The 27,784-nt window shown below is 36.5% G+C and overlaps 1 protein-coding gene across 1 annotated transcript in view; it reads right to left on the reverse strand.

Moving 5' to 3' along the window:
• CNTN5 (contactin 5) overlaps positions 1-27,784 on the reverse strand; it is a 1,373,994-nt gene that overhangs the window by 87,951 nt on the left and 1,258,259 nt on the right. The window contains exon 17 of the mRNA XM_036862636.1: positions 17,057-17,215. Within this exon, the coding sequence (XP_036718531.1) occupies positions 17,057-17,215 (159 nt within the window). The remainder of the gene's footprint in view (positions 1-17,056; positions 17,216-27,784) is intronic.

A 27,784-nucleotide genomic window follows, 5' to 3' on the forward strand; every position in this document is an offset into this window, starting at 1 on the left:
TTCCTGTCTGTCTACCATGTGAGTAAGCAGTGAGAGGGCTACTATCTGCAAGCCAGGGGGAACATCCTTACCAGGAATCAAAAGGAACTGGATGACACCTACATGCTCAGTCTCCAGAACTGTTAGAAAATTATTTTGTTGTTTTAGCCACCTAGGTAACGGTATTTGGTTATGACAGCCCAAGCAGACTAATATACTACCTCTTCCAAAGTACTTCTGATCTTCCTTACAATATAATATTTCTTTATTTTTTTTCATTCATTAACTTCCAAGATACTATTTAACTCACATGTTTATTATGTTCTCTGTTATTGTTTGTCCTCACCCATGTGAATACCATCTCCACAAGGGCATGAATGTTTTGTTTTGCTTTGTTCCCTCATACATCCTAAGTGCCTAGATCACTATCTGAAGGTTGCTTGTTACATTATTGTTGAATGAATGAAAGGGGAGTTCAAATTGCCAGGTGTGATCAACAGTTAATTTCTGTTTTAATCTTGATGTAATTATTTCTGATGCAATGCTAAAAAACAAAATTAATATAAAATTTATAACTATCCTTCCTCCCAAAGCTACATATATTTATATTCTCCTAGCCATAACTATATGTTTTAAAGACTCCTACCCAGGGGGAGACATTCAAGATGGCAGAGGAGTAAGATGTGGAGATCACCTTCCTTCCCACAAATACATCAGAAATACATCTACATGTGGAACAACTCCTACAGAACACCTACTGAATGCTGGCAGAAGACCTCAGACTTCCCAAAAGGCTCAGGAGCAGCTGATTAAATCTCCACAATCAACGTGATGTACCCTGCATCTCTGGAATACCTGAATAGACAACGAATCATCCCAAAATTGAGGTGGTGAAATTTGGGAGCAACTGCAGACTTGAGATATATTTTTTTTCTCTTTTTGTGAGTGCGTATGTGTATGCTTCTTTGTGTGATTGTGCCTGTATAGCTTTGTTTCACAATTTTTCATAGAGTTGTCTCTGTCCTTTTTTTTTTTTTTAGTATAGTTTTTAGCACTTGTTATCACTGGTGGATTAGTTTTTTGGTTTGGTTCCTCTCTTCTTTCTTTCTTTCTTTTTTAATAACTTTTCATTTTTTAAAACTTTAATAATTTAAAAAATTTTTATTTTAATAACTATTTTATTTTATTTTTTTCCATCTTTTTTATTTTAATCTCCCTTTTCCTTGAAGCCATGTGGCTGACAGTCTTGGCACTCCAGCCAGGTGTCAGACCTGTGCCTCAGAGGAGGGACAGCCGAGTTCAGAACATTGGCCCACCATAGACCTCCTGGCTCCATGTGATATCAAATGGTGAAAGCTCTCCCAGAGATCTCCATCACAACGCTAAGACCCAGCTCCACTCAACGACCAGCAAGCTACAGTGTTGGACAGCCTATGCCAAACAACTAGCAAGACAGGAACACAACCCCACCCATTAGTAGAGAGGCTGCCCAAAATCATAATAAGGCCACAGACATCCCAAAACACACCACTGGAAGTGGTCCTGCCCACCAGAAAGACAAGATCCAGCCTCATCCACCAGAAAACAGGCACCAGTTCCCTCCACCAGGAGGCCTACACAACCCACTGAAGCAACCTTAGTCACTGGGGGCAGGCACCAAAAACAACGGGAACTATGAAGCTGCAGCCTGCAGCCAAAATTAGAAGACAGAGAAACACACAGCAGATGAAGGAGCAAGGTAAAAACCCATCAGACCAAAAAAATGAAGAGGAAATAGGCAATCTACTTGAAAAAGAATTCAGAGTAATGATAGTAAAGATGATCCAAAATCTTGGAAATAGAATGGAGAAAACACAAAAACGTTTAACAAGGACCTAGAAGAACTAAAGAGCAAACAAACAATGATGAACAACAAAACAAATGAAATTAAAAATTCTCTAGAAGGAATCAATAGCAGAATAACTGAGGCAGAAGAACGGATAAGTGACCTGGAAGATAAAATACTGGAAATTACTACCACAGAGTAGAATAAAGAAAAAAGAATGAAAACAACTGAGGACATTCTCAGAGACCTCTGGGACAACATTAAAAGCAACAACATTCGAATTATAGGGGTCCCAGAAGAAGAAGAGAAAAAGAAAGGGACTGAGAAAATATTTGAAGAGATTATAGTTGAAAACTTCCCTGATATGGGAAAGGAAATAGTCAAGTCCAGGAAGTGCAGAGAGTCCCATACAAGATAAATGCAAAGAGAAAACCGCCAAGACACATATTAAACAAACTATCAAAAATTAAATTCAAAGAAAAAATATTAAAAACAGCAAGGGAAAAACAACAAATAATATACAACAGAATCCCCATAAGGTTAACAACTGATCTTTCAGCAGAAACTATGCAAGCCAGAAGTGAGGGGCAGGGCATATTTAAACTGATGAAAGGGAAAAAACCTACAACCAAGATTACTCTACCCAGTAAGGATCACATTTAGATTTGAGGGAGAAATTAAAATCTTTGCAGACAAGCAAAAGCTAAGAGAATTCATCACCACCAAACCAGTATTACAACAAATGCTAAAGGAACTTCTCTAGACAGGAAACACAAGAGAAGGAAAAGACCTACAATAACAAACCCAAATCAATTAAGAAAATGGTAATAGGAACATACATATTGATAACTACCTTAAATGTAAATGAATTAAATGATCCAACCAAAAGATATAGACTGCCTGAATGGATAAAAACACAAGACCAGTATATATTTTGTATACAAGAGAACCACTTCAGACCTAGGGACACATACAGACTGAAAGTGAGGGGATGGCAAAAGACATTCCATGTAAAAGGAAATTAAAAAAAAGCTGGAGTAGCAATTCTCATATCAGACAAAATAGACTTGAAAATAAAGACTATTACAAAAGAAAAAGAAGGACACTACATTAGGATCAAGGGATCAATCCAAGAAGATATAACAATTGTAATTATTTATGCACCCAACATAGCAACACCTCAATACATAAGGCAAATACTAACAGCCATAAAAGGGGAAATCATAGTAGGGGACACAAAGTAGGGGACTTTGACACCCCACTTTCACCAGTGGAAAGATCATTCAGAATGAAAATAAGTAAGGAGACACAAGCTTTAAATGATACATTAAACAAGATGGAATTAATTTATGTTTACAGAACATTCCATCCAAAAGCAACAGAATACACTTTCTTCTCAAGTGCTCATGGCACATTCTCCAGGTCAGATCATATCCTGGGTCACAAATCAAGCCTTGGTAAATATAAGAAAATTGAAATTGTATCAAGTATCTTTTCTGACCATAATGCTATGAGACTAGATGTCAATTACAGGAAAAAATCTGTAAAAAATACAAACCCACAGAGGCTAAACAATACACTACTAAATAACCAAGAGACCACTGAAGAAATCAAAGGGGAAATCAAAAAATACCTAGAAACAAAGGAAAATGAAAACACAATGACCCAAAAAATATGGGATGCAGCAAAATCAGTTTTAAGAGAGAAGTGTAGAGCAATACAATCCTACCTCAAGAAACAAAAAAAATCTCAAATAAACAACCTAACCTTACACCTAAAGCAATTAGAGAAAGGAACAAAAAACCCTCAAAGTTAGCAAAAGGAAAGAAATCATAAAGATCAGATCAGAAATAAATGAAAAAGAAATGAAGGAAACAATAGCAAAGATCAATAAAACTAAAAGCTGGTTCTTTGAGAAGATAAAAATATTAATAAACCATTAGCCAGACTCATCAAGAAAAAAAGGGAGAAGACCAATCAATAGAATTAGAAATGAAAAAGAAGTAACAACTGACACTGCAGAAATACAAAGGATCATGAGAGATTACTACAAGCAACTATATGCCAATAAAATGGACAACCTGGAAGAAATGGACAAATTTGTAGAAAAGCACAACCTTCCGAGTCTGAACCAGGAAGAAATAGAAAATATAAACAGACCAATCACAAGCACTGAAATTGAGACTGTGATTAAAAATCTTCCAAAAAACAAAAGCCCAGGACCAGACGGCTTCACAGGAGAATTCTATCAAACATTTAGAGAAGAGCTAACACATATCCTTCTCAAACTCTTCCAAAATATAGCAGAGGGAGGAAGACTCCCAACTCATTCTATGTGGCCACCATCACCCTGATACCAAAACCAGACAAAGATGTCACAAAGAAAGAAAACTACAGGCCAATATCACTGATGAACATAGATGCAAAAATCCTCAACAAAATACTAGCAAACAGAATCCTAGAGCACATTAAAAGAATTATACACCATGATCAAACGGGGTTTATCCCAGGAATGCAAGGATTCTTCAGTATACACAAATCTATCAATGTGATACACCATATTAAAAAATTGAAGGAGAAAAACCGTATGATCATCTCAATAGATGCAGGAAAAGCTTTGGACAAAATTCAACATCATTTATGATATAAACCCTCCAGAAAGTAGGCATAGAGGGAACTTACCTCAACATAATAAAGGCCATATATGACAAACCCACAGTCAACATCATTCTCAATGGTGAAAAACTGAAACCATTTCCACTAAGATCAGGAGCAAGACAAGGTTTTCCACTCTCACCATTATTATTCAACATAGTTTTTGCAGTTTTAGCTACAGCAATCAGAGAAGAAAAAGAAATTAAAGGAATCCAAATCGGAAAAGGAGAAGTAAAGCTGTCACTGTTTGCAGAAGACATCATACTATACATAGAGAATCCTGAAGATGCTACCAGGAAACTACTAAAACTAATCAATGAATTTGGTAAAGTAGCAGGATACAAAATTAATGCACTGAAATCTCTTGCATTCTTATACACTAATGATGAAAAAACTGTAAGAGAAAGTAAGCAAACATTCCCATTTACCATTGCAACAAAAAAGAATAAAATATCTAGGAATAAACATACCTAAGAAGGCAAAAGACCTGTATGCAGAAAACTATGACAGTGATGGAAGAAATTGAAGATGATACATACAGATGAAGAGATATACCATGCCCTTGGATTGGAAGAATCAACATTGTGAAAAAGACTATACTACCCAAAGCAATCTACAGATTCAATGCATTCCCTGTACAACTACCAATGGCATTTTTCACAGAACTAGAACAAAAAATTTCACAATGTGTATGGAAACACAAAAGACCCCGAATAACCAAAGCAGTCTTGAGGAAGAAAAACGGAGCTGGAGGAATCAGGCTCCCAGACTTCAGACTACAGTACAAAACTACAGTAATAAAGGCAGTATGGTACTGGCACAAAAACAGAAACATAGATCAATGGAACAGGATAGAAAGCCCAGAGATAAACCCACGCACCTATGGTCAACTAATCTATGACAAAGGAGGCAAGGATATACAATGGAGAAAGGACAGCCTCTTCAATAATTGGTGCCGGGATAACTGGACAGCTACATGTAAAAGAATGAAATTAGAACCCTCCCTAACCCCATACACAAAAATAAACTCAAAATGGATTAAAGACCTAAATGTAAGGCCAGACAATATAAAACTCTTAGAGGAAAACATAGGCACAACACTCTATGACATACATCACAGCAAGATCCTCTTTGACCCACCTCCTAGAGTAATGGAAATAAAAACAAAAATAAACAAATGGGACCTAATGAAACTTGAAAGCTTTTCCACAGCAAAGGAATACATAAACAAGATGAAAAGACAACCCTCAGAATGGGAGAAAATATTTGCCAATGAAGCAACTGACAAAGGATTAATCTCCAAAATTTACAAGCAACCCAAGCAGCTCAATATCAAAAATCAAACAAACCAATCCAAAAATGGGCCAAAGACCTAAATAGACATTTCTCCAAAGAAGATATACAGATTGCCAACAAACGCATGAAAAGATGCTCAATATCACTATTCATTAGAGAAATGTAAATCAAAACTACCATGAGTTGTCACTTCACACCAGTCAGAATGGTCATCATTAAAAAATCTACAAACAGTAAATGCTGGCGAGGGTGTGGAGAAAAGGGAACCCTCTTGCACCGTTGGTGGGAATGTAAATTGATACAGCCACTATGGAGAACAGTATGGAGGTTCCTTAAAAAACTAAAAATAGAACTACCATATGGCCCAGCTATCTCACTACTGGGCATATACTCCAAGAAAACCAAAATTCAAAAAGAGTCATGTACCACAATGTTCATTGCAGCTCTATTTACAATAGCCAGGACATGGAAACAACCTAAGTGTCGATCAACAGATGAATGGATAAAGAAGATGGCACATATATAAAATGTAATATTACTCAGCCATAAAAAGTAACAAAATTGAGTTTCTGTAGTGAGGTGGATGGACCTAGAGACTGTCATACAGAGTGAAGTAAGTCAGAAAGCGAAAAACAAATACTGTATGGTAACACATATATATGGAATCTAAAAAAAAAAAAAAAAGCTTCTGAAGAACCTAAGGGCAAGACAGGAATGAAAATGCAGACATTGAGAATGGGCTTGAGGACACGGGGAGTGGGAAGGATAAGCTGGGACAAAGTGAGAGAGTGGCATGGACATACATACACTACCAAATGTAAAATAGATAGGTAGTGGGGAGCATCCGCATATCACAGGGAGATCAGCTCAGTGCTTTGTGACCACCTAGAGGGGTGGGATAGGGAGGGTGGGAGGCAGACGCAAGACGGAGGACATATGGTGATATATGTATATGTATAGCTGATTCACTTTGTTATGAAGCAGAATCTAACACACCACTGTAAAGCAATTATACTCCAATAAAGATGTTAACAAAAAATGAAGACTCCCACCCCTATTCCATATCCTCTCCATCATCCTTAATTCTAATTGCTCTTTGAAAATGATAAAAAAAGTTTAGAATTCTGAATTCATTGCTACTTGTAAGGGCTATTAAAAAATTGTAAAAAAAAAAGAGTTGAAGGTATTAATATTTTTGATGAAATAACATACAATATGAACTAGAATAGAAACATTTTTATAAAATTAGGATTTTGATTTCAAATGCAATATTGTGGAGATTAAAGATAATGGAGTATGTATATCAAAGGAAGCATTTTTAAAGCCTTGCTTGTGTCTTTCTATAAAATTAGTCTTTCTGGAACTCTGGAGACCATTTGGTTTCAAAGAAAACATTCTGCTTCAGAGAGAACACACAGCAACTTTAGTGGAGGACTGCATGTTGATTGCAGGAGAAAAACTTGTTAAAATGCTTTTCCTGTTAAAAAATTGTATCCAAAAATTAAATTAAATTAAATTAAATTAAAATAATAAACCTGTTTAGTTGATAAATTTAACCACCAATCAGTCAGTAGAAACTATCCACAAAGAGGAGACATATCTACTGATTGAAGAATAGTTAAGAAACATATTTGAATTAAGTAAATAAAGGCCAATCAATTCTTTGATTATAGGTGATTTGGTATTCTTAATCAGACATAGTCAAAAAAACTAAGTCAGCTAATACTGCTCAATAATACAAAGAGGAAAGTCAGTTGTTCAAATCAAAAACAATTAGTTTGAACAGAAAAGGGGGTTTGCAAGTGAAATCATCTATTTCTTATGATTGTTTTCATACTTTCAAAATGAATAAACAGCCCCATTCACAGTCACCTGTTTTAAGTCTTATTTTTGGGTGGGTGGCATTGATAAGTTAATTCCAGATGTGCTCAGTTAGAAGGCCCATGTGCAATTCATTACGTCATTTGTCAAAAATGAGGAACTCATTATTCTTTGTATTCATGTTGGCATATAACGGAATTTTAAGAGCTTTTTAAATGCTAGCTTATGTGTTGCATTAACTTCATCAGAGAGTTCAAACTGCAGAACTAAATTATTTTTCTATCATATGTTTCTGCATTAGAGCCTATCTCTATTGAAAATGATTTAGGTGAGATAGTAACTATGAAAACAAAAGACCTGCTGCCCAGTGGAGATGATTTGCATCCAGAAGGACTTCTTTCCCCATCACAGGCATGAAAAAAGTTATGGTCAGTTTGAGCTAGGGGCAAAACCCAGGAAACATTTAAAACATCTCCTTTAGAGCATGCAAAAGGTGAGGACTGCTCTTTGGCTTGCCTGGAGGATGGCAAAGACTCTACCAGTAGCTTCAAGAGATGCTGAGTTTTATAGAAAGGTGTGACTACCTTAGGTGAGGAGACTCCTTGCTGGAGAACTATTACTATCAAGGGCAAATAAAATTGATCATTTATAGAAATATATTTCTGAAAAATATATATTTACTTATAAATACAGTACAACCATAGGTTTTTTTAATAATTACTTGTTGAACTGAATTTAAAAAGAACTCTCTACTCAAAAATATTTACAACATTCAAATTATATTAGAAAAATAAAAATGCAACCTAATATCATGGACTTCTAAATAAATAAGCAAACACCTAAAATAACATTTAATCCAAAAAATTAAGCCCTCTATACATACAAGACACACACACACACACACACACCCCAACACGCACACACACTTCGCTTTTGTTTTTCCCTAGCTTATGCCAAAATATTTTAGTTTATATATGTATATATGCATATATATGTACAAGATATATATATATATATATACATATCTATCTATCATTATCTATTAATCTATCAAACAACAAAAAGTAGAAACAGGTGAATCAAGGTATGTAAGAAATCAAGAAATAAGAGTAACTAGGAAACTATGGAAGATTAGATGTCCTGTATTGCCGTACCATGTGTTAAGGTAAGAAACACAAGAACATGGGCATGGATGAGCAAGGAAACATATATATGTATTGCAATGTACCCACAAGTGAAACTTCCCAAGAAGTAAATATTGTGGGCAATGTGGCAAGAGTGGGCAGGGAGCATAGCCACAAGCAGGAGAATGAGTTTTCTGAGTGCACAACATGAGATCTGAAGGTGAATACATTTCCTGGCAGCATAGCAAAAGGTTTGGGCTCTCACACTAAGGATGATGTGGGAACATCTTATAAATGGAGGTTATAAGAATTCTTGTAGAAACCTGTTCATGTGGTCTGAATTTGTGTCCTTTCCAGAATTATCTACTGAACATAGACATTCCCCAAATTTCTTGACTCTGCATATTATCACAGGGTTAAAATGGAACCAGGAATGAGTCTAATACCCACAATTACATATATTACAAGATAAATATATACACATGTATAGTACACTGTAAAGATAATCATACTGAATTCTATGAATTAATATAGGAACCTAATATCAAGAAAAACCTGAATTGTGGGACTTCCCTGGTGGCACAGTGGTTAAGAATACACCTTCCAGAAGACCTCAGACTTCCCAAAAGAGTGCACAAGGAGAGGGGATATGGAGCACCGCCTAAACGAGCTCCAGAGATGGGCACGAGGCACGACTATCAGTGAGGACACCAGAGACGGGCATGAAATGCTAAAGCTTCTGCTGCAGCCACCAAGAAGCCTGTGTGCAAGAACAGGTCACTATCCAACCTCTCCTCCCAGGAGCCTGTGCAGCCTGCCACTGCCAGGGTCCCGTGATCCAGGGACAACTTCCCCAGGAGAACCCATGGTGCACCTCAGGCTGTTGCAACATCACGCCGGCCTCTGCTGCCACAGGCTCGCCCTCCATTCCGTACCCCTCCATCCCCCTGGCCTGAGTGAGCTAGAGCCCCCTAATCAGCTGCTACTTTAACCCTGTCCTGTCTGAGTGAAGAAGAGATGCCCTCAGGTGACCTACATGCTGAAGCGGGCCCAAATCCAAAGCTGAACCCCAAGAGCTGTGCGAACAAAGGAGAGAAAGGGAAATTTCTCCCAGCAACCTCAGGAGCAGTGGATTAAATCTCCACAGTCAACTTGACGTACCCTGAATCTCTGGAATACCTGAATAGACAATGAATCATCCCAAAATTGAGGTGGTGGACTTTGGCAGCAACTGTAGACTTGGGGTTTGCTTTCTGAATCCAATTTGTTTCTGGTTTTATGTTTATCTTCGTTTCGTATTTAGAGTTTATTATCATTGGTAGATTTTTTTATTGATTATGTTGCTCTCTTCCTTTTTTTTTATAATATAGTTATACTTTTTTTGTTCCTTTTTCTCTTTTTGTGAGTGTGTACGCGTATGCTTCTTTGTGTGAGTTTACCTGTATAACACTGCTTTTACCATTTGTCCTAGTGTTCTTCCTGTCTGTTTATTTTTTGTTTTTGTATTTTTTTGGTATAGTTTTTATCAATTGTTTTCATTGATGGATTTGTTTATTGGTTTGGCTGCTCACTTCTTTCTTTCTTACTTTCCTTTTTTATGACTTTTTAATTTTTTTACTTTTAATAATATATTTTTAAATTTTAATAACTTTGTTTTATTTTATTATTATTATTATTTTTTTTATTCTCTCTTTTCTTCTGAGCCGTGTGGCTGATGGGGTCTTGGTGCTCTGGCTGGGTGTCAGGCCTCTGTCTCTGAGGTGGGAGAGCCGAGTTCAGGACATTAGTCCACTAGAGACCTCAGGGATCCATGTAATATCAAAAGGCAAAAGCTCTCCCACAGATCTCCATCTCAATGCTAAGACCCAGCTCCACTCAATGACCAGCAAGCTACAGTGCTGGACACCCTATGCCAGAAAACTAGGAAGACAGAAACAAAACAACACCCAGCAGCAGAGAGACTATTTAAAATAATAATAAGATCACAGACACTCTAAAACATAATACTGAACACAGTTCTGCACACCAGAAAGACAAGGTCCAGCCTCATCCACCAGAACACAGGCACTAATCCCCTCTACTAGGAAGCTTACCCAACCCAATGAACCACCCTTAGATGAAATTAAGTATTCTCTAGAAGGAATCAATAGCAGAATAAATGAGACAGAAGAACTGATAAGTGACTTGGAATATAAAATAGTGGAAATAACTACCACAGAGCAGACTAAAGAAAAAATAATGAAAAGAATTTAGGACAGTCTCAGAGACCTCTGGGACCATATTAAACACACCAACATTCAAAGTATAGGGGTCTCAGAAAAAGAAGAGATAAAGAAAGGGACTGAGAAAATATTTGAAGAGACTATAGTTAAAAACTTCCCGAATATGGGAAAGGAAAGAGTCAATCAAGTTCAGGAAGTGCAGAGAGTCCCATACAGGATAAATCCAAGGAGAAACATGAAAAGACACATACTAATCAAACTATCAAAAATTAAATACAAAGAAAAAATATTAAAAGCAGCAAGGGGAAAACAACAGATAGCATACAAGGAAATCCCCATAAGGTTAACAGCTGATCTCTCAGCAGAAACTCTGCAAGGCAGAAGGGAGTGGCAGGACATATTTACAGTGATGAAAGGGAAAAACCTACAACCAAGATTACTCTACCAGCAAGGATCTCATTCAGATTTGACAGAGAAATTAAAAACTTTACAGACAAACAAAAGCTAAGAGGATTCAGCACCACCAAACCAGCTTTACAACAAATGCTAAAGGAACTTCTCTAGGCAGGAAACACAAGAGAAAGAAAAGACCTACAATAACAAACACAAATCAATTAAGAAAATGGTAATAGGGACTACATATCAATAACTACCTTAAAGGTAAATGGATTAAATGATCCAACTAAAAGATATGGACTGCCTGAATGATTACAAACACAAGACCCATATATATGCTGTCTAAAAGAGACCCACTTCCGACCTAGGGACACATACAGACTGAAAGTGAGGGGATGGCAAAAGACATTCCACGCAAATGGTAATCAAAAGAAAGCTGGAGTAGCAACTCTCATCTCAGATAAAATAGACTTTAAAATAAAGAATGTTACAAGAGACAAGGAAGGACACTACATAATGATCAAGGGATCAATCCAAGAAGAAGATATGAGAATAGTAAATATTTATGCACCCAACATAGGAGCACCTCAATACATAAGGCAAATGCTAACAGCCATAAAAGGGGAAATCGACAGTAAGACAATAATACTAGGGGACTTTAACACCCCACTTTCACCAATGGACAGATCATCCAAAATGAAAATAAATAAGGAAACAAAAGCTTTAAATGATACATTAAACAAGATGGACTTAATTGATATTTATAGGATATTCCATACAAAAAGAGCAGATTATACTTTCATCTCAAGCGCTCATGGAACATTCTCCAGGATAGTTCATATCTTGGGTCACAAATCAAGCTTTGGTAAATTTAAGAATATTGAAATCATATCAGTTAACTTTTCCGACCACAACACTTTGAGACTAGATATCAAATAGAGGAAAAATCTGTAAAAAATACAAACACATGGAGGGTAAACAATACATTACTAAATAACCAAGAGATCACTGAAGAAATCAAAGAGGAAATAAAAAAAAATACCTAGAAGAAAAGGACAAAGGAAACACAAGGACCCAAAACCTATGGGATACAGCAAAAGCAGTTCTAAGAGGGAAGTTTATAGCAATACTATCCTACCTCAAGGAACAACTCAAATAAACAACCTAACTTTACACCTTAAGCAATTAGAGAAAGAAGAACAAAAAAACCCCCAAAGTTAGCAGAAGGAAAGAAATCATAAAGATCAGATCAGAAATAAATGAGAAAGAAATGAAGAAAACATCAATAAAAGTAAAAGCTGGTTCTTTGAGAAGATAAACAAAATTGATAAACCATTAGACTGACTCATTAAGAAAAAAAGGGAGAAGACTCAAATCAACAGAATTATAAATGAAAAAGGAGAAGTAACAACTGACACTGCAGAAATGCAAATGATCATGAGAGAGAATTACAAGCAACTATATGTCAAGTAATGGGCAACGTGGAATAAATGGACAAATTCTTAGAAAAGCACAATCTTCTAGACTGAACCAGGAAGAAATAGAAAATATAAACAGACCAATCACAAGCACTGAAATTGAGACTGTGATTAAAAATCTTCCAACAAACAAAAGCCCAGGACCAGATGGCTTCACAGGCAAATTGTATCAAACATTTAGAGAATCGCTAACACCTATACTTCTCAAACTCTTCCAAAATATAGCAGAGGGAGGAACACTCTCAAACTCATTCTACAAGGTCACCATCACCCTAATACCAAAACCTGACAAAGAGGTCAAAAAGAAAGAAAACTACAGGCCAATATCACTGATGAACATAGATGCAAAAGTCCTCAACAAAATATTGGAAACAGAATCTAACAGCACATTAAAAGGATCATACACCATGATGAAGTGGGGTTTATCCCAGGAATGCAAGTATTCTTCAATATACGCAAATCGATCAATGTGATAAACCATATTAACATATTGAAGGAAAAAACCATATGATCATCTCAATAGATGCAGAAAAAGGTTTCAACAAAATTCAACACCTTTTTATGATAAAAATCCTCCAGAAAGAAGGCATAGAGGGAACGTACCTCAACATAATAAAGGTGATATATGACAAACCCACAGCCAACATCGTTCGCAATGGTGAAAAATTGAAACCATTTCCTCTAAGATCAGGAAGAAGACAAGGTTGTCACTCTCACCACTGTTATGCAACATAGTTTTGGAAGCTTTAGCCACAGCAATCAGAGAAGAAAAAGACAGTTAAGGAATCCAAATCGGAAAAAAGAAGTAAAGCTGTCACTCTTTGCAGATGACATGATACTATACATAGAGAATCCTGAAGATGCTACTAGAAAACTACTAGAGCTAATCAATGAATTTGGTAAAGTAGCTGGATACAAAATTAATGTACAGAAATCTCTCACATTCCTTTACACTAATGATGAGAATTCTGAAAGTGAATTTAAGGAAACACTCTCATTTACCATTGCAATGAAAAGAATAAAATACCTAGGAATAAACCTACCTAAGGAGACAAAAGACCTGTATGCAGAAAACTATAAGACATTGATGAAAGAAATTAAAGATGATACAAATAGATGGAGAGATATACCATGTTCTTGGATTGGAAGAATCAACATGGTGAAAATGACTCTACTACCCAAAGCAAACTACAGATTCAATGCAATCCCTATCAAACTACCACTGGCATTTTTCACAGAACTAGAACAAAAAATTTCACAATTTGTATGGAAACACAAAAGACCCCGAATAGCAAAAGCAATCTTGAGAAAGAAAAACGGAGCTGGAGGAATCAGGCTCCCTGACTTCAGACTATACTACAAAGCTACAGAAATCAAGACAGTTTGGTACTGGCACAAAAACAGAAATATAGATCAATGGAACAGGATAGAAAGCCCAGAGATAAACCCACACACATATGGTCACCTTATCTTTGATAAAGGAGGCAAGAATATATAATGGAGAAAAGACAGCCTCTTCATTAAGCGGTGCTGTGAAAACTGGACAGCTACATGTGAAAGAAAGAAATTAGAACACTCCCTAACCCCATACACAAAAATAAACTCAAAATGGATTAAAGACCTAAATATAAGGCCAGACACTATAAAACTCTTAGAGGAAAACATAGGTAGAACACTCTATGATGTAAATCACAGCAAGATCCTTTTTGACCCACCACCTAGAGAAATGGAAATAAAAACAAAAATAAACAAATGGGACCTAATGAAACTTCAAAGCTTTTGCACAGCAAAGGAAACCATAAACAAGACCAAAAGACAACCCTCAGAATGGGAGAAAATATTTGCAAATGAAGCAACTGACAAAGGATTAATCTCCAAAATTTACAAGCAGTTCAAGCAGCTCAATATCAAAAATCAAACAGCCCAATCCAAAAATGGTCAGAAGACCTAAATAGACATTTCTCCAAAGAAGATATACAGGTTGCCAAGAAACACATGAAAGGATGCTCAATATCAGTATTCATTAGAGAAATGCAAATCAAAACTACAATGAGGTACCACCTCACACCATCAGAATGGCCATCCTGAAAAAATCTACAAACAATATATGCTGGAGAGGGTGTGGAGAAAAGGGAACCCTCTTGCACCGTTGGTGGGAATGTAAATTGATACAGCCACTATGGAGAGCAGTATGGAGGTTCCTTAAAAAACTAAAAATAGAACTACCATATGACCCAGCAATCCCACTACTTGGCATATACCCTGAGAAAACCATAATTCAAAAAGAGTCATGTACCACAATGTTCATTGTAGCTTTATTTACCATAGCCAGGATATAGAAGCAACCTAAGTGTCAATTGACAGATGAAAGGATAAAGAAGATGTGGCACATATATAAAATGGAATATTACTCAGCCATAAAATGAAACGAAATTTAGTTATTTGTAGTGAGGTGGATGGACTTAGAGACTGTCATAAAGAGTGAAGTCATTCAGAAAGAGAAAAACAAATACTGTATGCTAACAGATATATATGCAATCAAAAAAAAAAAATGTTTCTGAAGAGCCTAGGGGCAGGACAGGAATAAAGACGCAGACATGGAGAATGGACTTGAGGACACGGAGTGGGAAGGGTAAGCTGGGACGAAGTGAGAGAGTGGCATGGACATGTATACACTACCAAACGTAAAATAGATAGCTAGTGGGAAACAGCCACATAGCACAGGGAGATCAGCTCGGTACTTTGTGACCACCTAGATGGGTGGGGTAGGGAGGGTGGGAAGGAGATGCAAGAGGGAGGAAATATGGGGATATATGTATGTGTATAGCTGATTCACTGTTATAAAGCAGAAACTAAGACACCATTGTAAAGCAATTATACTCCAATAAAGATGTTTAAAAAAATAAAGAAAAAAAGAATCCATCTGCCAGTGCAGGGGACACAGGTTCAAGCCCTGGTCCAGGAAGGTCCCACATGCTGTGGAGCAACTAACCCCGTGTGCCACAACTACTGAGCCCATGTGCCTAGAGTCCGTGCTCTGCAAAAAGAGAAGCCACCGTAATGAGAAGCCCATGCACCCAAACAAAGAAAAGCCTCTGCTTGCCACAACTAGAGAAAGCCTGTGTAGCAACAAAGACCCAACCCAGCCAAAGTAAAATAAATATATAAATAAATGAAGAAAAAAAATAAAAACCAGAATTGCATTTTGCATGTGGATGAATATATTTTCTTTCCCCTCAATTTCAAATTTTTACCCCAAAACAAGTTTCTGCTCAAATTTAATTTATTTAAGCAATGAAATGGACCACTTTACTCCTATAACATTCAGATTAATTGAGTTTTATGGTTACTGCATTCAGGTATTTTACTGATTTTATATTTCACTTCTATGCAGGTAAATCAATTTTATATTTAGATAGAAAGTAAAATCACAAATCCCTGCTCAGTATGGACAACTGCTTCTGAAGATTACATTTTATAGATACTGTACACTTTTTCACCAATACGCTAAATTGGTGATAACTATCAACTGAGTGTAATTTCACATATCCCTGCAGACAGCCACATTTGGAGAGGGAAGGGAAGTTTAGTTATAATGTGACGAGAAAACTTTCAGGGAAGAAAATTATTTTTAAAATAATGCAACTGGAAGGCAAACAACTTAGAAGTAAGCATTAAAATGCTGTATTGTTTTAAATAATGTGATTTTATGTTAGATATTCTTTTTATAAATAAAACAGATGTGTGACTCTAAAGGGGTAGCACAAGAAACTGGAGTAATGGAGCAGTTCTTTATCTGTCTTGGTAGCGATTTGAATAGATATAATAAAATTTCATAGAATTTTATGGAACTATACCCTAAAAATATTGCATGTAAAAATTTGAATGTGATCTGTGGTTTATAGCATTGTATCAATGTCAGTTTCCTGATTTGATCATTGTACCATTGTTATGTAGAATATTTTCATTGGGGCAAGGTGAGGGATGGGCCCACTGGGAATCTTTGTATTATTTTTGCAACTTTTATGTGAGTCTAAGGTTATTTCAATAAACAAAGATAAATCATGTGGTCCTTCCTCGGGAAATGAGAAAAGAAGAAAGCAAAGTGACTTTATAAAAAGAAGGCAACAATGATTAATATTGTCATAAATAATAAAATTTCCAGAATCCAAGATAATCCTACTAAGATTGTTAGCAAATATAGCTCATGACATAGGAAGCTGCTCTGGTGGTGTCTGACATTGCCTTAGAGCCTCTTACCTGTTTTTACTGTTTGCCAGCCCAGGGAGAAGGGGCTGCGAGCCTGCAAGTTGTATGAGGAGATTGGGCTGTGGTTGTCAGTGGCTGGACTCCAGGAAAGTGTGGCTGTGCTCTCAGTGATTTCCTCAACGATCACTATCCCTGGTGGGCCTGGGGGACCTATAAGCAAAAGGGAATGGATAAAGTTTAAGGTCAAGCCATGAGAAACTGTATTTCCAGTAAGGACCCAACCAAACTAGTAAGTATCTTAATGAAATATATATTTAGTAATGAATGTTGACAGTAAAAAAGAAATGAGATGCAAGTTGGTTTCTATGATTTCTGGGGATAACTTAATTATAGTTTAGATTTTTTCCTAATACTTTGTGCTTGGAGGCAGCTACTTGTTAGCATTGCATTTTATAGAAGAGGAAAATATAATTTAAAACAAATGCAAGGATTTGAATATCAGGAGCAACTATGACTCTTGAAATCAATCACAGCTTACAGAAGTAGCAACAGAGTGATAGGCAATGCAATCAGGAACAGAAACGATCCCATCATTACCACAAACCTACAGGTATATGGGCCTAATTTTCATGTTCAGGAAGAGTACAGTGTACAAATAGTGTGATGTATCTACCAAGTAGTTTAAATTCAAACAGGGAACAATGAAAGGCTCTGAAATTATGAGATTTCAGACCAAGAGAGAGTATATACTAGAAGTGAGGCATGGAAAAATGATTAGATGATGATAATGATGATGACTTTTTGGTGAGGGTGAGAGGATGGTGAATTAGAGAAGATTATTCCCCTTTTGATCATAAAAAATTGGTATAGAATAGTGATTATCAAGTGATGTGCACATAGACTCCAGCTTCAAAAAACAACCAAGATCTGATATGAGGAGAAATATACCTCTGTATTACTACTTCTAAAACGGGGATTTCTAATAACATTCAAAAATATGTACAGTGTTGATATTGTAGTGGCTAAAAACAATGTCAGTTTCCTTATTAACATTTTTCTATTCCCAAATATGGACAATTCAAGCTGCAAGGATGCTTTTATTTTCAATGAAAAATATAATCCACCTTTAAATATTTTATTTTCCAAATTAGTCCTTATGTAGCAAGTTGCTCTCTGGATTTGGGGATTATGAAGTCTGAGCAGTAAGGGCTGACCTAGACTGTAAGGAGCTAAGAAATGGTGGAATGCTAAAGAGATGGAGACAGTAAAGACCTTTGAGTACAAAATAAGGAAGGGATGATGAGACGGACAAAGTGTTTTTTAAACATCACCAAGTGAATGACATTTTTAGGAAATGAGAAATGGGTGTCTTATCAAGAGTAAGAAGAACCAGCAGTGGCTAGCAGAGACTCAAGACTTAAAAGACAAGGACTACTCCATCAGGAAGGTGACAAAAGACTGGAATTGTGATCAAACGTGTAGAGGATAACCATGAGAAGTGGCATTTTCTTTTCTCTCTGAGAGAAATTAAGGAAGAAAAAATGAATAGAGAGAGAAATCTTTTGAAATGCTAAGAAGGGAAGTTGGGAGAACTCATTTGGGAAGGTTCTCCTTTTTTCACTAAAGAAGGAAAAATTATCCACAAAAAGGGAAGGTTGTTGGGTGAGAATGGGACTGGGAGCTAGAGAAGAATGGAAAATGTCTAAATAAGCCCATGATAAAAGAGGAAAGACATGAAGAAGGGTGAAGTATAAATATTTTGGAATAGTCTTGGAGTTCAAGTTTTGTTCAATAACATAATTTTGAAGTGGAACTGACCAACTCAACAAGGTTAGGTTAGAAAGCCAGGACCAGGGCCAGAAAAAGTGGTTAATTGGGTCAATTTAGATTTACTTTATAAATTTGATATTACATCATCAAAGATGCCAATAGTATAAACGACCATAGCCTCAAGGAGGACTAGAGAGTCAAGTGAAGTCAGAATGGTGCTGGCAGACTAAAATAAAAGAGCAGAGTCCAGGAAACCAGGTTTTTATGAGGGGAAGATGTAAGAATAAGAAATTGTGAGAAGAAAATAGTAGAATTTGTGATTTAAGTGTAGGGAACTTTCGATGAGAATTTGTGTTTATCTGGAATGAAGTGGGAAATATAATTATTAGGTCAAGGACTTATGGAAGAATATGTTTGATGTGTCACCAATATAAATGTTCAGAGTATTAAAATGGTAGCTAAGGATGAGGTGTGGAAAATAAATGAGATCCAGGTACTGAAGATGTCTAACAAGTTGTTAGACTGCAGTGACATGGATATGGAGAAGTGAGTCTAACAATAATAAAGATAAGAATATTAACTGTAATAATTATACCAATAGCTACCATATCCTCACTGTACTGTATTAAGTCACTGCATTAAGTATTTTGCAAACATTAACTTGTTCACCTATTTCTATGTCACTGTGAGGTGGGCATTATAATCCCTATTTCATAGAGGACATAAGGGAATCTCAAAGAGCTAGTTTGGTCGACTAATAATAAATAAGTTATGTAGTCAAAAGCTTACTATATTTTAGGTGTTACACTAGGCAGTGGGTATCAGAGAATCCCTTCTAGTGAGGAGAAATTATTTGCCCAAGTAGCTCTGCTAGTGAATGGCACAGCAGAGATCTGAATTCAGATCTGATTGTAAAGCCTGATTTGTTCAAGAAAGCAAGGATTACAGAGATCCTTCTTCCTTTCCCTGTTAATCTATGGAGTACTTTCAGTTGAAGGAAGGAAAGAAAGAGAAAAAGTGTGTGTTGGGGGACGGCACATTTAAATTATGTAGTAGAGATAGACATAACATTGAAGAAACTGTTTAGGACTTTGTGGCAGCCTGTGTATGAGATAGCCACCAACACTTTCTTTCCTCCTTGTACGTGAAGGTCATTCCCTTTTTGGAAGGTGAAGCCTATTCTTTCAATCCCGTTGAATTTGGGTTGCCCTGTGACTACAGGCATACTTCACTGATATTATGGATTTTTTTCTAGACGACCATAATAAAGCTAATGTTGCAATAAAGCAAGTCACACAATTTTTTTGATTTCCAAGTGCATATAAAATTATGTTTACATCATACTATAGTCTATCAAGTGTGCAATAACATTATTTCTAAAAAAACAATGTACATACCTTAATTAAAAATACTTTATTGCTAAAAACTGCTAACCATTATCTGAGCCTTCAGTAGGTCGTAATCTTTTAGCTGGTGGAGGGTCTTGTCTCAAAGTTGACAGCTGCGGACTGATTGAGGTGGTGGTTACTGAAGGGTGGGGTGGCTGTGGCAATTTCTTAAAATAAGTCAACTATGATGTTTGCCACATAAATTGACTCTTCCTTTCATGAATGAGTTCTCTGTAACATACTATGATGCTGGACAGCATTTTACCCACAGTAGAATTTCTTTCAAAATTGGAGTCAGTCCTCCCAAACAATTTTCACAATCGTTTCAACAATTTTCATAGCACGTTTGCCAAGGTAGTTTCCATCTCAAGAAACCATTTTCTTAGCACATCTGTAAGAAGCAATTCTTCATTTGTTAAAGTTGTATCATGAGAATGCAGGAATTCAGTCACAACTACAATCTACACTTCTAACTTTAGTACTCTTGCTATTTCCACTACATCTTCCTCTACTGAAGTCTTGAATCCCTCAGTCATCCATAAAAGTTGGAATCAGCTCCTTCCAAATTCCTGTCAATGTTGATATTTTGACTTCTTCCCATGAATCACAAACGTGCTTAATGGCATTAGGATGGTGAATCCTTTCCTGAAGGTTTTCAGTTTATTTTACTCAGATCCATCAGAGGAATCACTGTCTATGGCAGTTGTAGCCTTATGAAATGTATTTCTGAAATAAAAAGACTTGAAAGTCAAAATTACTCCTTGATCCATGGGCTGCAGAATGGATATTGTGTTAGCAGGCATGAAAACAACATAAATCTTGTTGTACATCTCCATCAGAGCTCTTGGGTCGCCAGGTGCATTATCATTGAGCTGTAATATTTTGAAAGAAATCTTTTTTTCTGAGCAGTAAGTCTCAACAGTGGGCTTCAAGTATTGAGTAAACCATGTTGTAAACAGGTATGCTGTCATCCATGCTTTGTTGTTCCACTTATAGAGCACAGGCAGTGTATATTTAGGCCCTAGGATTTTCAGAATGGTAAATGAGCATTGGTTTCAACTGAGAGTCACCAGCTGCACTAGCCCCTAACAAGAGAGTCAACCTGCCTGTTGAAGCTTTGAAGTCATGCATTGACGTCTCCTCTCTAGCTGTGAAAGTCCTAGATGGCATCTTCTTCCAATAGAAGGATGTTTCATGTACATTGAAAATAAGTTATCCAGTTGAGCCATTTTTATTAATTATCCTTGCTAGATCTTCTGGATAACTGGCTGCAGCTTCTACCTCAGCACTTGCTGCTTCACCTTGTACTTTTATGTATGGAGATGGCTTCTTTCCTTAAACCTCAGGAACCAACCTCTGCTAGTTTCAAACTTTTCTTTTGCAGCTCTCTCACCTCAGTCTTCATAAAATTGAAGGGAGTTAGGGCTTTGCTCTGGATTAGGCTTTGGCTTAAGGGAATGTTGTGGCTGGTTTGATCTTCTGTCCAGACCTAAAACTTTCTTCATATCAGCAATAAGCCTGTTTTGCTTTCTTATCATCTGTGTATTCACTGCAGTAGCACTTTTAATTTCCTTCAAAAACTTTTCCTTTCCATTCAAAACTTGGCTAAGTGGTGCAAGAGGCATAGCTTTCAGCTTATCTCAACTTTAAACATGCTTTCCTCTCTAAGCTTAATCATTTCTAGCTTTTGATTTAAAGTGAGAGACCTGCGACCCTTTCTTTAACTTGAACACTTAGAGACCATTGTAGGGTTATTAACTGGTCCAATATCAATATTGTTGTGTCTCAGGTAATAGGGAAGCCCAAGGAGAGGGAGAGATATAGGGGGACAGATGGTCAGTGGAGTAATAAGAACATATACAACATTTATCAATTAAATTTGCTTTCTTATATGGGTGTAGTTCATGGTGCCCCAAAACAATTGCAATTGTAGTATCAAAGATCACTGATTGCAGAGTACCATAACAAATACAACAATAATAAAAAAGTTTGAAATATTGCAAAAATTACCAAAATGTGACACAGAGACACAAAGTGAGAAAATGCTTTTGGAAAAATGGTGCTGATAGACTTCTTTGATGCAGGGTTGCCACAAACCTTCAATTTGTAAAAAATGCAATATCTGCAAAGTGCAATAAAGTGCAATAAAGCGAAGTATGCCTATATTTGACCCAGATGACAATGGTAGAAGTGACACAGCGTAACTTTTGAGGAGAAGTCATAAGAAGCTTTGCAGCTTCATCCCATGTCTCCTGCAATGCTTATGGGAAAATCCAGCTGCCTAGTTAGAAGTCCTATTAAACTGAGGCTACCATTCTGTCAGGAAGTCCAAGCTAGCCATTTGGAGAATCTCGTGGAGAGAGGGATATCCAACTTGCCCTCAGCTATTCCAGTCATCCCAGCCCAGGCACCAGACATGTGAAGAAGCCTTCAAATGATTCCAGCTTCAGCCACCGTTAGACACATGTGCATGAGAGATCCCTGCTAAGAACCTAGCTATGCCTGTCAGCTGCCAAAACAATGAGAGCAAATAATGTATGGATATTTTAAGCCACTAATTTTGGGGAAACAATGGATAATTGGAACAGACTTCAAAATAGTTTGATTTGAGAGTTTGTTCATAGGTAGGGAATTTGTCAGGAGAATCTTTAACATGCTTTGAAAAAAGACTTGAAATTTAACTATTGTATTCAAATAGGAATAATTACCAACATAATTCATTTATTAAGTTCTTCCATATTGTTCCATTTCTTCTGTTCCATTTCATCCATTCTATCCATTTATGTCTTCAAAAAGCATTAACGATCACCTACATGTGAGGCATGATAGGAGATATTGTGGAAAGTAACTATTTGTTAACTTAAATAAAATAATTTGCCTTTTTGAGTATTAAATCTCTACTAAAATATTTAAATTAGTTCTCTTAAAAAACATATATTTCTTTTAATAATAGGCAATAATTACTCTAAATACTTTTTAAAAAACTTCAGCTGGTACAAAAAATGGAACTTACAACATAATTAATAAATTCCCAAGTATTTTTCTTTATATTTGGCTATTTTCCCAAATATAGTCCTTAGCAAAATAATCAGTGACAGTGAACAAGATTTATGTACCCAGGATGCTGATTGTGGCTGTGCAATTATATATAATTACAAGCCATTGTAAATAATTAATTGTCTGATAATCATGTAGTGTTTAAATCATAAAATCTTATAATAAAATATTAGGTGGCCATTAAACTGCCTAATATTTAGGACTCTTTAATGATATGGGAAATGTTCATTAAAAAATAGAATGCAAAATTATATGTTTATATAAATGTATAAATAGTAATTTGCCTAATGTGTACAGGAAAAGACTGGAAAGAAATGCATTAAAGTGTACATGGTGGTTATTGCTTGGAGCTGAAGCTATAATGACTTAAATTTTATTCTTTATACTTGTTTGGATTTTCCAATTCTGTACAATAAGCATGTATTACTTCTAAAATTATTTTAAAAATCATTATTTTAAACAATGCCTCCATATTGTGATATGTATGTACTATTCTAAGTATATTCTATTTAACTAAACATTTGCTTATTCCTAGTATGTGTGTGGAAAGCACTGTGCTGAGTGGTGGGAGAAAGGTGGGGGAAATGGTTTATAGGAGGACAAAATAGGGTTCCAACCCCAGGTGTGTTTAAAATCCAGTGTCAGAGACAGATCTTTTACAAAAAACAAATGCCAGGCAATAATAATGTTGCACATTAGTACATTTGACATCTCATTATAGCACTTGTTACATTGGTTATAATTATTTTTTTGTAAGTTCCGTCTGTCTGAAAATTCAACATGGTAATTGGTATATATTAGTCGCTAAGTAAATATCTGTAGAAGAAGAGATGAAAGGGAGAAGGGAGAAGAAGGAAGAAGAGATATGGAAAGACCAAAGGAGTTTTGTTTTGAATTTGAAATGTTGTGTAACAATTAACAAGTTTTAAAATAAAGTAATTATCATGTAAGACAAATATTCAATATGACAGCCTCTTTTTTTGTTACGTCAAAATATTTGAGTTAACCGTTTTTTTTGTTTTGTTTTGTTTTTTCAGTTAAGAGTAGAGTAGGGTGGTAATAAAAATGACAGACTAGGTCCATGAACGAAGAAAACATTTTCATATGATTTAATACTAAGCTCATCATTATTAGAAACTTAGAGTATTAAAGTTTATGGACAGACAACTTTTCTAAATCTTTATAAATCTGAAAGATTGTTATGAATAAAGTATTGTAAAAATATTCTAAAAAATTAGTGATGAACCAAGATGGCGGAGTAGAAGGACGTGCTCTCACCCCCTCTTGCAAGAACACCAGAATCACAACTAGCTGCTGGACAATCATCGACAGGAAGACACTGGAACTCAGCAAAAATGATACCCCACATCCAAAGACGAAGGAGAAGCCACAATGAGACGTTAGGAGGGTCACAATCACAGTAAAATCAAATCCCATAACTGGTGGGTGGGTGACTCACAGACTGGCGAACACTTATACCACAGAAGTCCATTCACTGGAGTGAAGCTTCTGAGCCCCAAGTCAGGCTTCCCAACCTGGGGGTCCGGCAATGGGAGGAGGAATTCCTAGAGAATCAGACTTTGAAGCCTAGTGGGAATTGATTGCAGGACTTTGACAGGACTGGGGGAAATAAGAGACTCCACTCTTGGAGGGCACACACAACGTAGTGTGTGCATTGGGACCCAGGGGAAGGAGCAGTGACCCCAGGGGAGACTGAACCAGACATACCTGCTAGCGTTGGAGGGTTTCCTGCAGAGGCGGGGCGTGGCTTGGTTTCACCAGGGGGACAAGGACACTGGCAGCAGAAGTTCTGGTAAGTGCTCCTTGGTGTGAGCCCTCCCAGAGTCTGTCATTAGACCCACCAAAGAGCGCAGGTAGGCTCCAGTGTTGGGTTGCCTCAGGCCAAAAAACCAATAGGGAGGGAGCCCAGCCCAACACATCAACAGTCAAGTGGATTAAAGTTTTACTGAGCTCTGAACACCACAGCAACAGTCAGCTCTACCCACCACCAGTCCCTCCCATCAAGCATTTTAGATAGCCTCATCCACCAGAGGGCAGACAGCAGAAGCAAGAAGAACTACGATCCTGCAGCCTGTGGAACAAAAACCACATTCGCAGAAAGATAGACAAGATGAAAAGGCAGAGGACTATATACCAGATGAAGGAACAAGATAAAACCCCAGAAAAACAATTAAATGAAGTGGAGATAGGCAACCTTCCAGAAAAAGAATTCAGAATAATGATAGTGAAGATGATCCAGGACCTCAGAAAAGAATGGAGGCAAAGATCGAGAAGATGCAAGAAATGTTTAACAAAGACCTAGAAGAATTAAAGAACAAGCAAACAGAGAGGAACAATACAATAACTGAAATGAAAACTACACTAGAAGGAATCAATAGCAGAATAACTGAGACAGAAGAACGGATAAGTGACCTGAAAGACACAATGGTGGAATTCACTGTTGCGGAACAGAATAAAGAAAAAAGAATGAAAAGAAATGAAGACAGCCTAAGAGAACTCTGGGGCAATATTAAACATAACAACATTCGCATTATAGGGGTCTCAGAAGGAGAAAAGAGAGAGAAAGGACCTGAGAAAATATTTGAAGAGATTATAGTCGAAAACTTCCCAAACATGGGAAAGGAAATAGCCACCCAAGTCCAGGAAGCGCAGCGAGTCCCATACAGGATAAACCCAAGGAGAAACATGCCAAGACACATAGTAATCAAATTGGCAAAAATTAAACACAAAGAAAAATTATTGAAAGCAGATAGGGAAAACCGACAAATAACATACAGGGGAACTCCCATAAGGTTAAGAGCTGATTTCTCAGCAGAAACTCTACAAGCCAGAAGGGAGTGGCATGATATACTTAAAGTGATGAAAGGGAAAACCTACAACCAAGATTACTCTACCCGGCAAGGATCTCATTCAGATTCAATGGAGAAATCAAAAGCTTTACAGACAAGTAAAAGCTAAGAGAATTCAACACCACCAGACCAGCTCTACAACAAATGCTAAAGGAACTTCTATAAGTGGGAAATACAGGAGAAGAAAAGGACCTACAAAAACAAACCCATAACAATTAAGAAAATGGTCATAGGAATATACATCTCGATAATTACCTTAAATATGAATGGATTAAATGCTCCAACCAAAAGACACAGGCTTGCTGAATGGTTACAAAAACAAGACCCATATATATAGTGTCTACAAGAAACCCACTTTAGACCTAGGGACACATACAGACTGAAAGTGAGGGGATGGAAAAAGATATTCCATGCAAATGGAAATCAAAAGAAAGCTGGAGTAGCTATACTCATATCAGATAAAATAGACTTTAAAATAAAGAATGTTACAAGAGACAAGGAAGGACACTACATAATGATCAAGGGACCAAGCCAAGAAGAAGATATAACAATTATAAATATATATGCACCCAACATAGGAACACCTCAATACAAAACGCAACTGCTAACAGCAATAAAAGAGGAAATTGACAGTAACACAATAATAGTGGGGGACTTTAACACCTCCCTTACACCAATGGACAGATCATCCGAAATGAAAATAAATAAGGAAACAGAAGCTTTAAATGACACAATAGAACAGATAGATTTAATTGATATTTATAGGACATTCCATCCAAAAAGAGCAGATTACATTTTCTTCTCAAGTGTGCATGGAACATTCTCCAGGATAGATCACATCTTGCGTCACAAATCAAGCCTCAGTAAACTTAACAAAATTGAAATCATATCAAGCATCTTTTCTGACCACAATGCTATGAGATTAGAAATGAATTACAGGGAAAAAAACGTAAAAAACACAAACACAGGGAGGCTAAACAATACGTTACTAAATAACGAAGAGATTAGTGAAGAAGTCAAAGAGGAAATCAAAAAAATACCTAGAGATAAATGACAATGAAAACACGATGATCCAAAACCTATGGGATGCAGCAAAAGCAGTTCTAAGAGGGAAGTTTATAGCTATTCAAGCCTACCTCAGGAAACAAGAGAAATCTGAAGTAAACAATCTAACCTTACACCTAAAGGAACTAGAGAAAGAAGAACAAACAAAACCCAGAGTTAGCAGAAGGAAACAAATGATAAAGATCAGAGCAGAAATAAATGAAATAGAAACCAAGAAAACAACAGCAAAGATCAATAAAACCAAAAGGTGGTTCTTTGAGAAGATAAACAACATTGATAATCCATTAGCCAGACTCATCAAGAAAAAGAGGGAGAGGACTCAAATCAATAAAATTAGAAATGAAAAAGGAGAAGTTACAACAGACACTGAAGAAATACAAAGCATCCTAAGAGACTACTACAAGCAACTCTATGCCAATAAAATGGACAACCTGGAAGAAAAGGACAAATTCATAGAAAGGTATAACCTTCCAAGACTGAACCAGGAAGAAACAGAAACTATGAACAGACCAATCACAAGTAATGAAATTGAAACTGTGATTAAAATTCTTCCAACAAACAAAAGTCCATGACCAGATGGCTTCACAGGTGAATTCTACCAAACATTTAGATAAGAGCTAACACCCATC

The sequence above is a fragment of the Balaenoptera musculus genome, chromosome 8 (assembly GCF_009873245.2).
Source record: "Balaenoptera musculus isolate JJ_BM4_2016_0621 chromosome 8, mBalMus1.pri.v3, whole genome shotgun sequence".
In the NCBI taxonomy this organism is placed as follows: Eukaryota; Metazoa; Chordata; class Mammalia; order Artiodactyla; family Balaenopteridae; genus Balaenoptera; species Balaenoptera musculus.